The 16,028-nt window shown below is 41.2% G+C and overlaps 1 protein-coding gene across 3 annotated transcripts in view; it reads left to right on the top strand.

Annotated features, from left to right (window-relative positions):
• STK4 (serine/threonine kinase 4) overlaps window positions 1-16,028 on the top strand; it is a 46,008-nt gene that overhangs the window by 16,140 nt on the left and 13,840 nt on the right. For 2 of the 3 annotated variants that reach the window (XM_030289007.4, XM_030289006.4), the window contains one exon: window positions 6,752-6,909. In XM_030289007.4, the coding sequence (XP_030144867.1) occupies window positions 6,752-6,909 (158 nt within the window). Of the gene's footprint in view, window positions 1-1,849; window positions 1,973-6,751; window positions 6,910-16,028 lie in introns of those variants that run through there. The other variant, XM_072917217.1, reaches the window with a different exon arrangement.

Raw genomic sequence — 16,028 nt, 5'->3', positions numbered from 1 at the left:
AATTCCCTCATTGCAGAGGTTCAAAAGCAAATTCATTTCTGCCAACAGATTTTCAAGCTTCGGGAGAAAAAAATATCCATTGCAATGTTGTTTTCTGTTCTCTCTAGATAAGCAAATGAGTTTCTGGCTTATGAATAGAAAGGGAGTTAGGAAGTGCTTACTTGGTTCTGTGCCATCTGGGGAGCCTGAGCTGTTACCCACAGGTGCTGGATGTGAAGACTACATCCCTGCTGATGAGGTTGTTTCTCATTAAGATTTATGAGGAGCTGAGCCAGAGGATGCAGAATAGGAAATGTTCACTTCTTTCTGGATGCACCTTCACAGTTCCTGCCTGTCACGTGGCTGCTGGACTAAATTAGCAATTCAAGCTAATGAGGTGAAAGACGTGAGGTGGCCACTGAAAATCTGTGATGGAGGAAGAAAGCTGCTCTGTGTTTATAATCATGTCTGAGATTTAAAGCAGAGGAGATATAAAAGGAGGTAACCTGACCTTAAGCACCTTCAATTACTGTGAGGATTTCCTCCCCTATTTTTGGAAGGGTTCTCACTGTAGATGTTACAGCTTTGGGTACGTGTTGGTGCTCTTCTCCTTAGACGTCTTTCACACCTTATTCCCTAAGAGATTTAGGCTGATTTTTATGTTCATTTAGGAGTTTCTTATTAATAGCAGGACCTGTTGGGAGTGTTTTGGTTTGATTTAATTTGAGATAGGCCATAATTATGGGGAGACTTGTCCTCATAAAGAGATAAAAAGTGTTACGTGTTCTGCTTTTAATGCAAGGAAATTTCAACTCCTCTTGCCATGGGATGAACTTATTAACGATGGAGCAATTTTTGCTCTGGTTCAGTAGTTTGACATCTCTCTGCTCTGCTGCTTAAAATGACTCAGTCCTCTTCAGACTGTACAAATTATGCTGTCCAGCTGCTAAAGTTCATCTGTGATCTCTAAAAAATAGCCCAAAGCAAAGAAAACTGCAGTTCCATTCGATATTTAATATTAATGAAGTGTTGCTTACACATGACCATCATACACTTTTTTGTGCATCCTAAGTATGTATTTTCAGTCTTAAAGTTGCATAATTGAATATAAAGCAGCAGCTTACTGAGACTAGTAAGGACTAAGGCTTAGTAGAGGTTGCAGCCTCTGAATTTTTGACCAATGCACATACATATACTAAGGATCATGTTTTAGTTGGAAATCACTAATGTAGTAATTGATAATTGTTGCTGATTTATGTCAGCTTTGTTGTAAATTAATTTGTAGCATTATCTCCTGACTGTGCCCAGCCATGACTCCAGCTCCAATTTTTAGGGTATAGGGAGGAAATCTAATCATTGTGACTTCAAGAACAGGTATTTGAGTATTAACTGTGTAAACTGCCTTGAGTAAAGTGCACACAAAATGTGTTCCTGAGGTTATCTTATTCTTCCTGTCATGACAAGCCTTGTAACTCCAGAATAGTCACCCCAGGTAGACCTTAGCAATCCCTTTCAAGACGAAAGAATAATAAAACAAGGATTCTTCTGATGTCAAGTTTGAGTAGAGAATAATGATTTTAGAGAAAAGCAGAAATTTTCATTTCAGCAAGCTTGTTCAGATAGATAGAAGGTCTCTGTAAATCTCCCTTTCTTTTTGAAAGCATCCTTTGAAGCTCATAAGCTCCTGCAAATTTTCAATTGTGAGAGCTAATTTGGCAAAATCAGCGAAATGAGTTTTGATTTCTGGGGGTAGATGATAGCAAGTGATCTGGTTTCATGAATATTCTTTACAGCTGCGTATGAAAAGTAAATCTGTTGCTGGTTTGATTGACTGGGCTGTTTCTTCTTTATCATTCTGCTTTCTCTGCAGCATCATATGGAAATGCAAATGACTTGGAGGCTCTCCACACCTTCTTTGTCACCTTTTGCTTCATGTGAGGTGGTTTGTATGCTGCAGTCAGCCCCTAAGACTGGCCTGTTCCATTCCCTCGACTATTCAGACAGGTGACAGTTTTTGGAAAGGAGTGGACTGTTGTTCAGTTTTTTCCTTTTAAGTTGCCCTTGCTTGTAGCCTGGCAGAGGAGAGGATCCAGATGCTGGCTTCTTGCAGAGCCCTGCCTGTACCTGTCAATTGTCTTTGGGCTGTTTGTGCTTGGAGAGGGACTGTCCCAGCCTGCACACTGCCACGTGCAGGTGGACATTGCTTTCCAGTGCTGAAGGACAACACAGAAATGGAAGTTTACAGGAACATTTGTTGTGCACAACTTAGAGCATTCTCTACCTTTGGACCCACTAGTTTCACACCTTTTTCTGTTCTCAGACACAGTAGTACTGATGTTTTTATACTTTTTAAGCACGATTTTAAAACCAGCCAACAGCTGTGAGTTTTCCATGGAGGGCTTCTGCTCTTCACAGAATGCAGGCTGAGCTCTGAGCAGCCCCCCCTGCTCTGCACAGCCACTCTGAACCTGAAATTCTGCAGTCAGTTGGACCAGCCCCAGCAGAGCTGTGGTGTTCCATTTGTGTAATTAATATAGCTCCTAAAAGATGACTGCATATCTAAATGATAGACCTTTAATGGCTCCAGGGAGCTCTCATGGCTCATCCTTGTAAGCAACGCTTTAGTTTCCAAAATAGATGCAACAGTGAAGCCTTTCTTGTCACCACGGGGTGACCTTCTCATAAAAGGCTCTTCTCTACCACAGTTGTGATCTCACTTTTTGTCAAATGTTCATATTTTAGCCTAACCCTATAAAATTAGGAAGTTAAATACTTTTTGGCACGGACACATTTGGTGCGGTGTCATCTTTCAGCAGCATCTGCTTCTGCAAATAGAAGTGATCGATTTTGGTCTTTGGCTGCCTGTTATCAAAATTTTAAAGATATAGTTGTGTGACTCTTGTGTTGAATTAATAGCAGGTCATCTTTGGAAAGATGACACTGCTGTTAAGTGCTAAGATTGACAAAAAGTTCAGTTGTGCTGCGATAATTGATTTGGTGTAATGTCTTTCTGTCTCTGGGAACATTTCTGTCACTCTTGCTGCATCCACACCGCTACAGACATCATAGCAGCAACTAAAATTTCAGATATCTTAGCTCTGCATCACAGCTCTTTCTCCTTTTATATTACCATCTCTTTTTTCCCCCATTTTTTGTCAGTTAGCAATCTCTGCTTTATATCCGTTAAAGAACAAAGCAACACTAAGATGCAGAGTTATATGTTGATGTGTGGAAATATACTAAAATTGATGACTAAATGTACTTAAATTGGTGACTAAATGTTGCTTGTGTTTGCAAGGCCTAAGGTGGCTGCAGGGTGAGAGGTGTCTGATGGTGCCACAAAAGCACTTGGGCGGGCAGGGAGCTCTGGTGCTCATCAGGCTGATTCCCTGTGTGCAGTTGTCCCTGGAACTGGACAAGTGCAAAGTCAGACCTGGTTGTTCGAGGCCTTGCAAAGTCACTCCAGTCCCATTGTGTTGCACAACCATCCCTGTTGTGAAACTTCCTTCCTTTTGTTCAGCCCAGCCAAGTTGCCCTTTGCAACTTCATTTCCTCTCATCCTCTTGCTGGGACAGCGAGGAGATCACACTGAAAGTTCATTGCCCTGCATTACAGGAGAGCAGATTTTGGCCTCTTCAAGAGTAAGCTTGGTGTAGAGTATCATGGAATAAAGTCATGGAGGGAAAAGGGGCCCAAAAAGCTGGTTCATATCCAAAGCTAACTTCCTCCAAGCTCAGGAGCAATGCATCCTGACAATAGGGAGTCAGGCAAAAATGCCATAAGGCCTGCATGGATGAACAAGGATATCCTGGGCAAACTCAGCCACGAAAAGGAAGCCTACAGAGAGTGGAAGCAAGGACAGGTAGCCTGGGGGAAACACACAGAGATTGTCCGAGCAGCCAGGGATCAGGTTAGGAAAGCTAAAACCCTGGAAGAATTAGATATGGCCAGGCACATCAAGGGCAGCTAAAAAATCTTCTGTAGGTACATAATTTTCCCTGTTCTTCCTTTTGTCCCCAACAGCCCTAAGCTGTGTGGTGCAGTGGACACACTGGAGGGTTGGGATGGCATCCAGTGGGACCTGGGCACACTGGAGAGATGGGACTCTGCACATCCCTTCTGCCAGGTGCAAATACTGCAGTTCTTGGTAAAACACAAGGTGTGAGGAAATTAACATGATTATTTTAACTGGCACCCTGAATTAAGCTCTCTTTTGAGTGAACAGTTGTTTAGAAAGTAAATAGACAAGAACTAAATAAGCCAGTGTCACTGGAATGAAACATTTGCTTTCACAGTCTCTTCTGCAGCAAACACTAATCTTCAAAACAGAATACAAACATGATTTAGATTTTCTCTTTTTTCCCCCCTAGGAAGTCTGAATTATTGAGACCCAGGCTGGCTGTCAGTGAGCTGTGTATAGATGAGCCTGGCTAGTTATGAATTCCTCTCTTTCTACAAAATTAGCTGGTGTTAAACATTGCCATGATTGTCCACAATAACTTAGCTCCTGCTTCAAGCAGCCTGAGCTGCAGCAGAGTACAAGGGGTGTGTTTACTTCATTCTAAATAAATGTTTTATCACTCAGCAGTAATTGGATTGTGATTGTGTTTCAGTAATTATTCCCAACTGCAAAGATGTTCTCCACTTCGCAGACGTGTTCCCTGCCCGACCTTCACGCTGCTGGTCTGAAGGTGTCTTTCTTGATCTAATTATGTATGATGAGTTTTTTAGTTTTGTTTTTTAAAAAAGGGGAACTACTGCCAGGGGTATAATAATTTGTCTTTGCTCCAGTTGTCATGGTGCAAAAGTGTCAGCACTTCAGTTCATGCTTGAGCTTTTAGCTGGCCCTGGAGAGGCAGAATGATGCAGGGCTTTTTCAAAATGCATCATGACATTTAGGGCTGTGCAGCACCACACTTCTCTCAGTATCACAACCCAAATATCCTGCCAAGATTTCTCATACTTTGTGGAAATTTGTTCCGTATTTAACACGTCTATAGACAAATGATTTCCTAGAGTGTCTTGTAGCTGACCAAGGACTTCATCCACTTCTCTCAGGTTCAGACAGAGTCTGCCAGGGAAGTTCTGGATCAGTGGGTGGCAATTTTATATGCAAGAATAATATTCTGTGATTAAATCTTAATGAGTTTCCAGAGCAGCTAATATTTTTTCAAGAGGAAAGCGCTGCTGAATGTCCTTAGAGAGGACTGTTTTGTGACAGCCTGCCTTCTGTACAGATTCTTGTGGGAGAGTCTCTGCATTACACAGACCTTGCCAACCCATCACAGGACATCCCCTGTGTGCTTGTTTGAAGCTCTAAACTCTTGGTTGGTTGGCTGCCTGACAGTTTATATTTAATTCAAATGTATGGCATTCAGCAATGAACTTATTTCTGCAGTCCAGACTTAGGCTGCTCTGATGCCATTTTCTGTTGACTCCAGTCCTGGTCCTGCTTTCTGAAAATTGTGGTTTCTGCATCACCTAAAACATATGTTTCAAGCATGAGTAACTTATTCTAGAGAACCTTGTGTTACAGAACAAAACCATTTAGTGGGTTACAGTGCTTGCTTCCATGCTGCTCACAGGTTTTGGTGATTTCATCAGCAGGAGCAGTGCAGTGGCATTGAGCTGTGAGCAGCCTTTCGCTGTGCCTGTGCTGCAGCCCTGTTAAAGCACGTTTGCTGTGCAAGCCTACTTCTTAATTTGGACTGAGGCTCTTAAGGAATTAGCTAGGCTGAAACTCAGGACAGCCCAGTTTAAGTGTGCAGAGCCTGGGCAGCATCTGGTGCTGGACTGGTTGCACTACTGAAGAAATCTTTCCTTGGAGATGCTGGAAGCATTATAACCCTGACTTGCTGTGAAGTTAAATTTCATGTTTTCTTCATCTTTTGGCTTTTTTTTTTCCCTGTCTGTGTTGGGAATTAGCATTTTCATCCTCTGACATTTCATCACTTACTTCCTTATTGTGCTGTCATCACCCTACCAATGAAGCTGCCCTCCCATTTCTTATTACCCCAAGTTTCTTAATTACAGCCTAGAATTGAATGGTTAATATGTATATCTGGCTTGTTTGAGTTTAAGTCTAAGCCTTTCTTCTACTAACAAAGTTGGTTCAGAAGAACTAATTTACAAAAAGAAAACCAGGGCAGTAAACTTGAACACCTACTGACTATTTATAAAAAGAAAAAAAAAAAGTTTTGAAAGCTAAATAAGCCTTTCTATCCAAACAATATAGAAAAGTTCCACTTCTACCCAAGGCAAATTTTGTGGTATTTATAAGGTTTGTGGTCTTTGAAAGCCTAATTTTTGTCCTGTTCTGTTCACAAATGTAAAGCTGACTTTCTGCTTGTAAACCAGCACAGTTTATTTTGAAGCTTGCTTCTTTTGCAGTGCGTGGAACCTGGCTGGGATGGAGGAGCCCAGCCTGTCTCCCCAGCAGCTGTTCAGCTCTGGATTCAGGGCAGGAGGGAAGTTGGGTACCTGGAGTGTGCTGGCAGGGATGGATTGCAGGTCTGGAGGCCAAGGCCTCCAGCACTGTAATCACTTCTGTGCTGGGCTTTCAGCTTTCCTTCCCCACTTTTCTCACTGTGCCGTCAGTTTTATGTTTGAAAAGCTGCTGAAAAATAGTATTTCAGCAAGTACTTCAGCAGTACTGTGTGATTTAGTGCATGCTAAAAAAAATAAAATTACTTCTGGGTATGATGTAGGGCTGTATAACCAAAACTGTATTTTTCAAAACAACTGTTTTTTTCTTATTTTTTAATATTTCCAGGGAGGGACGAAACAATGCAGCCAGCCAGACCATCATTCCTTGAATACTTTGAACAGAAAGAGAAGGAGAATCAAATCAATAGCTTTGGGAAGAATGTTTCTGGCCAGACAAAAAATTCATCTGATTGGAAAGTACCACAGGATGGAGACTACGAATTTGTAAGTCTATACTTTGAAATTCAATCAATGTGACAATCTTTAAGAATTTTAGTCAGCTGCCATGAGATTATTTCTTGTTTTGACAGACTAATGGAAACTTGAGGAGGTTCTAATTGCTAATGCATTTGGATGGGGCATTTGAAAAACTCGTTTTCTTTATGTATTTCTCAGTAATCATAGCCAGTCATTATCTGTAAATGTTCCTTGTTTAAAAGCAAACAAGGAACAAAAAAGCCTGAGGACATGAAGGTATAAGCTGTCTTGCTTTACTTCCCCATTACGCATTTAAAATTAAAAAAAATAATTCCAGATGGCAGTTGGAAAATGCAAATCCTCAATGTCTAATGTTTGGCAAAGAACAGCAGTAGAACTATTGAATTTCCTTGTTTTTCTCAAGCTTTGGCTCTGGATTTTGTTTTATTATACAAACATCAAGCTTATCTTCATTTCTCATTTCAAATCCTTATTTTCATTCTTCCCTCCTAAGGCTCACGTGCTCAGAAGTTTCAGGAACTTTTCAGAAGTTCAAAGAATGACCTATTATTCATAAATTTGATTTAAATTTTTCTCTGTGTGTGTGTGGATGTAAAATTTCCTGTTTGATTTCAAAAAGCCAGAAGATGCTGAACGTTGTTCTCTCGTTTTTCTGCAGTGATCTTTCACTGTGAGCACTTTTTGCTCTGTGTGCCCTTGCAGTGCCTGCTCGTGCTGCCTGTGGTTCAGGCTGTCACTCTGGCTGTAGCTGGTGATATCCACCCCCAAAATGTGCAAAGCAAATTCCCTCTGCTGTTCACGACTCAAGGAGATGCCTCCCTTCAAGGCTGGAATAACAGCTGGAGTTTTCATTCTTTTTCTGTAGATTGTATAGATTTACTGCTGTTATTTTGTTGTCTTTGCTCTGTTCAGGCTGCAGAGAATAGCTGAGGGGACCTCCTGCATTCCCTCTCGTAGTTCTTTGCACTATTATCTTTGGTATCTTTGGTCTCAAGGCATAAAGCCACTGCATAAATGTGTTTTGTGCAAAAATAACCCTCAAGCTGCCTGTGTCTCACCGGACCTGGGCCCAGCACACAGTTCCAGTCGAGTCAGATACTTCATTTATCTCATTCACCTCATGCTGTACCTTAATTGAATGATAAACAATTGTTTTTTAATGAGTGGCATTTCCCAGGAGACATGGGCTGCTTCGGAGGATCTTCAGAGTCTTTTGTAGTCTGCAGAGGATGGCCCAGGGGGAAATTTGCTGTAATTATTTTACTTTCTGATTTGGTTGATAACAAGTTTAGCAGTGTATTTCCTCTGAGTGGGATGCACTCCCCTGGGCACCCTGGAGCTGTAGGTGCAGGGTACCCCCAGCCAGCACAGACGACACAAGCAAAGGTCGCTGCCTTTCCAGCAAGCAGAACTCACAAATATTTTTAGCAATGAAAAGCAACTCTTGTGACATGTGTGACCCTGTTTACTGATTTCCATTAGTACTGCAGTATTGCCATGTGCACAGATTCCCACTGTGCTGGAAGCAATAAAAGTGAGCAATAAATTGTCCTTTGGGTCACTTTTGTGAAGTAATTTGTAGAAATTTCACTTCCCAGCTCTATGTGTTTCTCTAGTTCAGTTGTGTATGAACATACCAGCCTGCCTTGCATGTAAATTTTGGAACAGAGCTACTTTTTTTTTTTTTTTCCTGTAGGATGAGAAAATTGCTTGCAAGCAGCCTTAATAAATAATGTGGGTGTTTCTATAGCCCTTATCTGAGAGTTAGTACAAGCTCATATTGCATAATGTAGTCAAAGACTCAAAATAATGTATTTTTCCCATTGGCTAAAAATTGATTGATTTTGTGACTATCTGTGGGTAAAAGTCATGTTTATTAATGATTTATTAATTGAAAGCATCAATGTAATAAGCACTGTGGAATAAGAAAAAAAGGCATTCATCAGTTGTATCCAGTACCTCTGTCCTAGACCTGCCTGCAGCTATGACTTCTGCATTGCCAAAGTAGGCAGGTTTGAGCAGCCTTTTCCTACAGTTTGCAGCATTCCAAGTAAAGATGAGATCAGTGAGATGCCAGGTAAATCTTTGTTCCTCTGGGCCTTAAGAAATGATTGAAATATTATTGCTTTCTGCTACTGCAGACTAGATAAATATGTTTTCTCTTCTTTTCTGTATTCCTCTCCTTCCTGTGTGACTAGCACCTGGAGTCTCCTGTCTTCCCAAAAAAAAAAAAAAAGCAATATTAAATTACAAAAGATTTTCGCTCTTTTTTTGCCTGTGGCAAAACCATTTGACCTTTTCTTGACTAACGTTGTTCTGAAGCAGGCAAATAAGACACTATTTATATCACAATGGCAATGTCACATTAGATGAGGGTTAGATTGAGTCAACCCCATCCACTGCAGAGCTGAAAACCCAGAAATCCTGTTCTGAAAGGTGATGAACTCCATTCCTCCTAAATGTGATGCTCTGGCTGTGTTCTGGTTGTGGTCAGAGATGGCACTAATCCAGAGTATTTCCAGAAAAAGTATTTCCAGCCTTGGATTTTTGAGGTGGAAGTTGTTACTAAATGATTAGTCAGTGCTTGATGCTGTTAATGTTTATCCCCTCTCATGTTTGAGCAAGGATCTTTTAAGCCCTGTTTGACTGAGAACAGTATTTTCAACAACATTATGATTTATTTAACATGGGGAGAAAAATACTAATTATGGGCAAAAATTCTTGCTTTCAGGAAGAACATAACAAACTCTAGCAGAGATTGCTGCAGGGGTAGGCTGATAATAGGCAGGCTGCATTGTATGGATAATTACTAATTGCCATAATCAGATCTCAGAATTTTTGTAGTTGCATTTAATTTTGCCAGTGAACATTAGTCACATGCTGTTGCACAGACTTAATAATGCCAGAAGATTTGTTTAGACAATAACCTACATTTTTTTTCACTTTAATCTTTCAGTAGTACTGTAACATATAGGAAAATTACTTGTGTAGTGTTTCCTGCCCTTAGACACAACAAATCCTTTACTTATTCCTATTTTAAAAGCCTTTTAACTGCTCTGAGCACATCAGTATTCTAATATCACTTGTGGTTAAAGTAGAATCACTTGTTTTTATTCTGACCCTGCTTGAAAGGCTCTCAGTGTTGCCAAACCTATTGTAGCACATATTTGTGGATCAGCCAGTCATGAATGTTTGGTATTACATCAGTAATCCTTCTATTGAAAGCCTGTTTTGTTAGCAAATTAGCAGGTGCCAGCCACTCCTGGCTTATGGGACCTTTGACAACACTGAAACCTTTTCAGTTTTATGTAATGAGTGTGGTTTCACAGGCAAAAATCAGTGGCACTTCGGCCCTGGTCAGTCTCAAATTTTGCCATCATGATGGGGGTGTGGGGCTTTTTCAATACCTGTAGTGTTAAACTTAGGTTTTGCTGTAATTCTAAGTCATATTTTTTTCATTTATCAGTGAATTTTTGCTATCCTTGGGGCTTGTTTTGGATGTGAAGTCAAGCAGGACATGAATTTTCTAACAGAGATTAGGGCAAAAGTACTGTAGGACATCAAGTCTTCATGGAATTGGAGCTGTTTGCTCCAACATTTTCTTTGATTCCAGCACCTGTGGATCTGCCAACCATTCCTTGCCTGTGCAAGGCTGCCTGTGGAGAGCTGCATTGGTGCAGACACTTCCCTGGCTCTGGAGCTGCTCTCTCTGCTGCCCTGGCAGAGCAGCAGGAGGGAGCTGGGCTGTTGAAAGGTGGCGGTGCCATTCCCCTGCAGGAAGGTTTTCTGCACTGGCAATCTCCATCCTGCTGGGAAGGAAGATAACAACCAGAAGCAAGGCTTATGTGTCTTTCCTAAGTGTGCTGCTTCTTTTGGGAAAACCCTGCTTTGCTTGCATCTGCGAGGTCTTGGTGAGTCAGACCTTTCCCATTCCTGCAATTATCAGCAGCCCTGATATGGGTCCATCCTTCTCTCTCCTTGGCTTAATGGAGAGGATCTGCATTCACAGGTTCTCTCTTTGAAGCAGAAACACTTCAGAGCAGAGTTTCTGTCCTTGGGAAAATAAAACTAATATATAGCCCTGAGAATGTCAGGTTTTGCAGAAGTGGACGTGTGGATATTCTCAGTTCAGTTAGAAAGAAAAAGGGATTTCTGCCGGGCTAAGCCTGGGAAAAAGTCGGAGAGGAATGTAAACTATCTATTATCTTGCTTTCCGTTCATATTGTTCATAGATATGTTCTACCACACTGACCTAAGTCCAGTGTACCAATCAGGTGAAATGCTTTTGCTTTAAGACCAATGGAATTAATGTTCACGATGCTCTCTATAAAATAGAGAAGTGCTTTTGAATAAATGCTCACTCTGCCTTCTGAAATCGTGGGAGTCATTTCGCCCTTCCCTGGCTCAGCAGCGTCATGGAAGGAGCAGACGTGGCCTGTTTGTCAGGTTTCTGTGGAAGGTGGCAGCTGCCTGGCCTTTGGTGACAGTGCCACCACCCTGCAGTGTGCTGGGAGTGAGCCTGTGTTTCAGCTCGCTGTGTCCCTGCTCTGAGTGCCGTTCTCTGCCTTTGCCCATCCTCTCAGCTCCCTCTGAGCAGTGTCTCGCTGCCTGCTGATGGGAATTTCTTTGGACAGGAAAGATTGCTGTGATTTCCCTGCATTCCAAAGCAGCCTTCATCACTTCTCAGTGCACAGTGTCATCTGTTTCTCTGCTGCAGGGGAGGGCTGTCCTGCAAGCAATAGAGCTGTGGCTTAGGAAATTTTTCCAGGGCAAAATAAAGGATGAGCAGGAGGTGTTAATTGCCTCTAATTGGGAGGAAGAATGCAAGAGCTCATCAGCTGCCACTGCTTCTAGGTCTGTAAGTTCTGGTCTCCACAACCTGCCAGGAATGGGCAGAGAAGGAGCTTCAGGAGCTGTGGGATCACACCCAGCTCTTCCCCACCTCCTGAACTCTTCCCAGCTGTTTGACCTGCGGCTTCCAAAGTGCCACAATTTGCTGTCCATGTGTGACTTCTCTGTGGAATGTGCTCCTTAAAATAGACCAGTATTGAAATGAGACATATTCATTTCAGAACTGTCTGTACACCACTTACTGTGGCCTCTGGTGCTGTTTGCTTACCCTGAGTCCTGCCCAGGGCTCTTTGAGATGGAAGCTGTGGGAGTTGGATGCCGGCTCACCAAGCCAGTGGCTGAAGCAAAACATCAAAACTCTTAAAATTTAATTAAATCCCATTTCCAAAAGTATATTTGCATCTTTTGGAGATCTGAAATTGCAGGAGTTGGTATCACAACTGCAGTCTCCTTCAAATAGCTGAATAACTGGATGTTCGTTTATAATTATTTGATAGGAAACTGATATTTTCTCTGTCTGTAAGCAGCTTCTAGCCAGGGATTTTAACAGCTACTGCTTAGATTTTTCTTTTTTTACAAGTATAATGTAGATAAAAGCAAACCTTCCTCTTCCCTGAGTGAAGGTATAATTGTTTTTCTTGAAGTAGTAAAGAAAAATAAAATTTTCTGTTTACTAGAGACAATGATTCATTATGCTGATCTCACCTGGGATATTCTGTTATTATTCACATCCTCATTTCTGTGCTTTTACTTAGTAGTTCAAAATGTTACATTGGGAGCAGATTTTTAAAATAAATAAGTAAACCCACTTTTGGTATCTTTACCAGCAAAAAAGGAAAGTGTGTTGATCTAATGGTGTCTTCAGCTTGTTTAGCCTGAACAAGAGGCTGTTTGTTTGCAATGAAATCATGAACACGAATCTGTTTTTCCTTCCAGCTAGACAAGTTAGGTATTGGTGTGATAGCAAGAAACTGGAGTTGCTGAAAAGGGTATAGAAAGCAAGGCTGCCAGAGCACTAGGACCATGCTATATTTTTTATATGTGTTTTATTCTATATTTTACAGGTAGAGAGCAGCCTGCAGATCAGTCTGCTTGTGCGTGTCAGGCGTGGTGCAGGCAGGGAGGCCCGGGCAGGAGGGATGGATGGATGGCAGTGGGCTGGAGCCCAGGCCAGGAGCTGCAGGGAGGATGCCCTGGGGAGCACCAGGGGATGCTCAGCCTGGCACAGCCCCAGCTGCAACCTCAGGTGCAGGGACCTGCAGCTCCTGCTGCTTTTCTGCTCCCTGTGCACAGCTGCAGGCGCCGTGGCCACGGCTCAGCACAGCTCAGTCCCTCTCCCAGCCCTGCTGAAGAATGGCTGCACACTGGAACCATCTGTTTCTTTCACTGGAAATGATTTATAGGGAGGAACTGTTGGAGGGCAGGTGATTTATTGCTTATCAATAACAGTAAACACATGCTGCTTTACAATGACCAGAGTCTCTAATTTATTGCATTCTGTCTGTGAAGGTGTCATTTGTCTTGTGAACAGCTCGTTGTCTGCCAGTACCTGGAACATTCACCATCTTTGGTTTCTCTGAACATCCATTTGGATAGCATTTGTTAGCAATCTAATATTGATGCTTTATAGCTTTACTACCTTTTGTCCTTTTAAAAGTTCAATCGATTAAAAACTTGAGAGTATTTTCTGTGTAGTTGCCAGCTTTGAAAATGATGGTAGAATGAATAATTGGCTCTTATTTTGTTGGAATTGGTCTTTGGGTCTTTGCTGGCAGTAGGAAGGAGGCATGCTGAGGATACAGGATTAAGGCAGAAGCTAGGAATACTTACATTATATGGGAAAGCTGCTGCTGTGTGACTTCTTATAATTTATTATTTTATAGTGTTTCCTGACTTTGCTGTGATCCTCTTAGGTTTATCTTCTTTTTACTTCTGCCTTTTAAGCAGCTTGGTAAAGATGTCAGATGCAGGCCTCTGCACTAATCTTTCTGTTTCTCCTTTCTCCCAGACAAATTACTCAAGTGAGTAATTTGAGTTGGTTACTGAGACACCAGAAAGCCTCAGCAAAAAAAAAATACAGCAAAAAAAAAAAGCTGTATTCAAGTGTGCACATTTGTAGGTCATTTAAACGGCAACATTGAAAATCAAATAATCTTGTAATTTCTACTGAATTATTATGAAACTTAGATGATATTCTTTATTTTCTAAGAGAGCAAGTTTCTCTGACCCTTGTGTGATAAATGAAGATTGCTCAAAAAATTCATCTGAATCTGTATAGTTTTGTGTAGAAAACAAAAAAGTTTGGTTAAAGTAGAGCATTTTTCAATAACATTTTTTGAAGACTTAACCAAACACCGAGTGAATCTTCAGGGATTTCTCTGTCCAAGTGTTTCTTCCCTTCATCTATCATGAACTCTCCTTTTTCCCAGTGGTGACTGGAATAAAAATTACTTCTCAGGCACTGATTTTTTCCAATAGTTTTACTTTGGACATAAAGTGAACTTATTTGCTGAGGCATTTATCAGTTTGAGAGATAACGCCAGATCTGGGATGGCTGATGGATATCTCTGTCTAGGCAGTATGGAACTAGGGCAGATTCCTGGTTGGGAAGCAAGAAAACTTGAGGTACTTGTTTCTGCTGTGCTGGATCTAAAATAAAGATTTCTTTCTGTGGGAGAGCATGAAGGCTACAATTTTTTTTTTTTTTTCCTTTTTGTGAGAGGGAGGGAAACAAACTCGAATAAAAGGACTGGTTTTCTGACAACAGGAGGCAGTCCAGGATAGACAATTATTAACTTTCAAACCTGAACTGTACCCCCATGGGATCTCCTGCTTATTGAGGAGGATGCTGAAGTGTATTACTTGGATGTAGTTCCACTGTGAAGTATGATTTATAAAAAGAGACAGGTTTTCCTGATGTTTTATTCATTGGTTTTAAATGTCACCTGTCTTGATTCATAACACTGACATTCCTTGAGTGGATTCCCTTTTTTTTGTCTCTTCAGCCATCTGCCAAGAATTTTTAAAGCTCTGTTAATTGTTTATTTCTCTTTTAAGCATTAAATTTCCAGCAGATTTAGTATGTTCTTCCTAGCAAATACTTCTAACTTATGACATCTTTATTAAGGACAAATGGTTCATTCTGTCACCTTGTAGTCAAACAATCTTTTTAAAAATAATCCCAGGAGCAGCTTGCTTCTCTCTTTTATTGTTTAAGTAGTCTTGAATCTTCTGTAACATTTGCATGAGGAAGATACTCCGAACCTCACTGGATTTGTGGCCGTGTCAAAGCACCAATGTGATTCACAGCGAGTTCCGTGTACGTAGGTTTTATAAACCTTTCCAAATTCCCTTTATAACAACAACAACAACAAAAGAAGAATATACCACATTTGGTTTTAAAATTTGTTAGCAATATTGAAAATTGAAAACGATTCTTCAGAGACATGACTCCTGTCTCTGCTGGGGAAGAGAATAGATTCCTGCTCTCTCCCATTTGCTAACAGGGTCATTGCTCACCACCTGCTTTCACTTTGGTGCAAACTGACATTGATTGCAAAGCACTTACTGCCACAACTTGCTGTCAAATTTTCATTTTTTGCTATATTTTTGTGTATAGCAGGCCTTCTGTGACATGAGGCTTTTAGATGAAACCTGCAGTGAGTGGGAAGTAAAATGAGTTGCTATAGTTTGTTGCTTAGGTCATAGCCCTTAATGGAGACTGAAATAATGTAACCTGAAATCGGCTTTGTATCAGAGTACTCAGACTTGTAAATTCAACATCCTGGACTATCTTGGAGGTCCCTTGCCTACTGTAGATTTAATCTGCTAGGACATTGACTGAAACTTTTGCAGATGAGCTAAGTAACTAATAGAATTTCATCCTGGGTTTGTGATTATTGGGTTTGTTCCACTGCTGTTGCATGGTTAAGGTCAGGCTGCAACATGCATTTCTGCTTTGGGAAAAAGGGGAGAGGAATTGGTAGCTGAAGGTGTGGTGCTGGAAAAATGCTCTGTGACCACACTGAGTTCTTTAGAAAACCTGTTTGAGCCTTGTTGTGCCTTGAAATCTGTTTTCAGGGCTGGATGTGTTCTTGGCACAGCATCTCCCTTAAAGAAAGAACTCTGCTGCTGAAACGAGATCTGTTTGAAATGCTTCTGAAATCTTCTTCCAGCTCATCTGTCAGTGCAAATGTTTGCAAAGGGTAATGTAGCTTAAAAAGACACGCTCGTCCAGGTTTTTCTCATCTGTGCCCAAAAGGGCTCCTTTTGGA

Source organism: Taeniopygia guttata, chromosome 20 (assembly GCF_048771995.1).
Source record: "Taeniopygia guttata chromosome 20, bTaeGut7.mat, whole genome shotgun sequence".
Taxonomy (NCBI): Eukaryota; Metazoa; Chordata; class Aves; order Passeriformes; family Estrildidae; genus Taeniopygia; species Taeniopygia guttata.
Note: the sequence above shows the minus strand (reverse complement) of the source record. Positions and strands in the feature narration are given on the sequence as shown.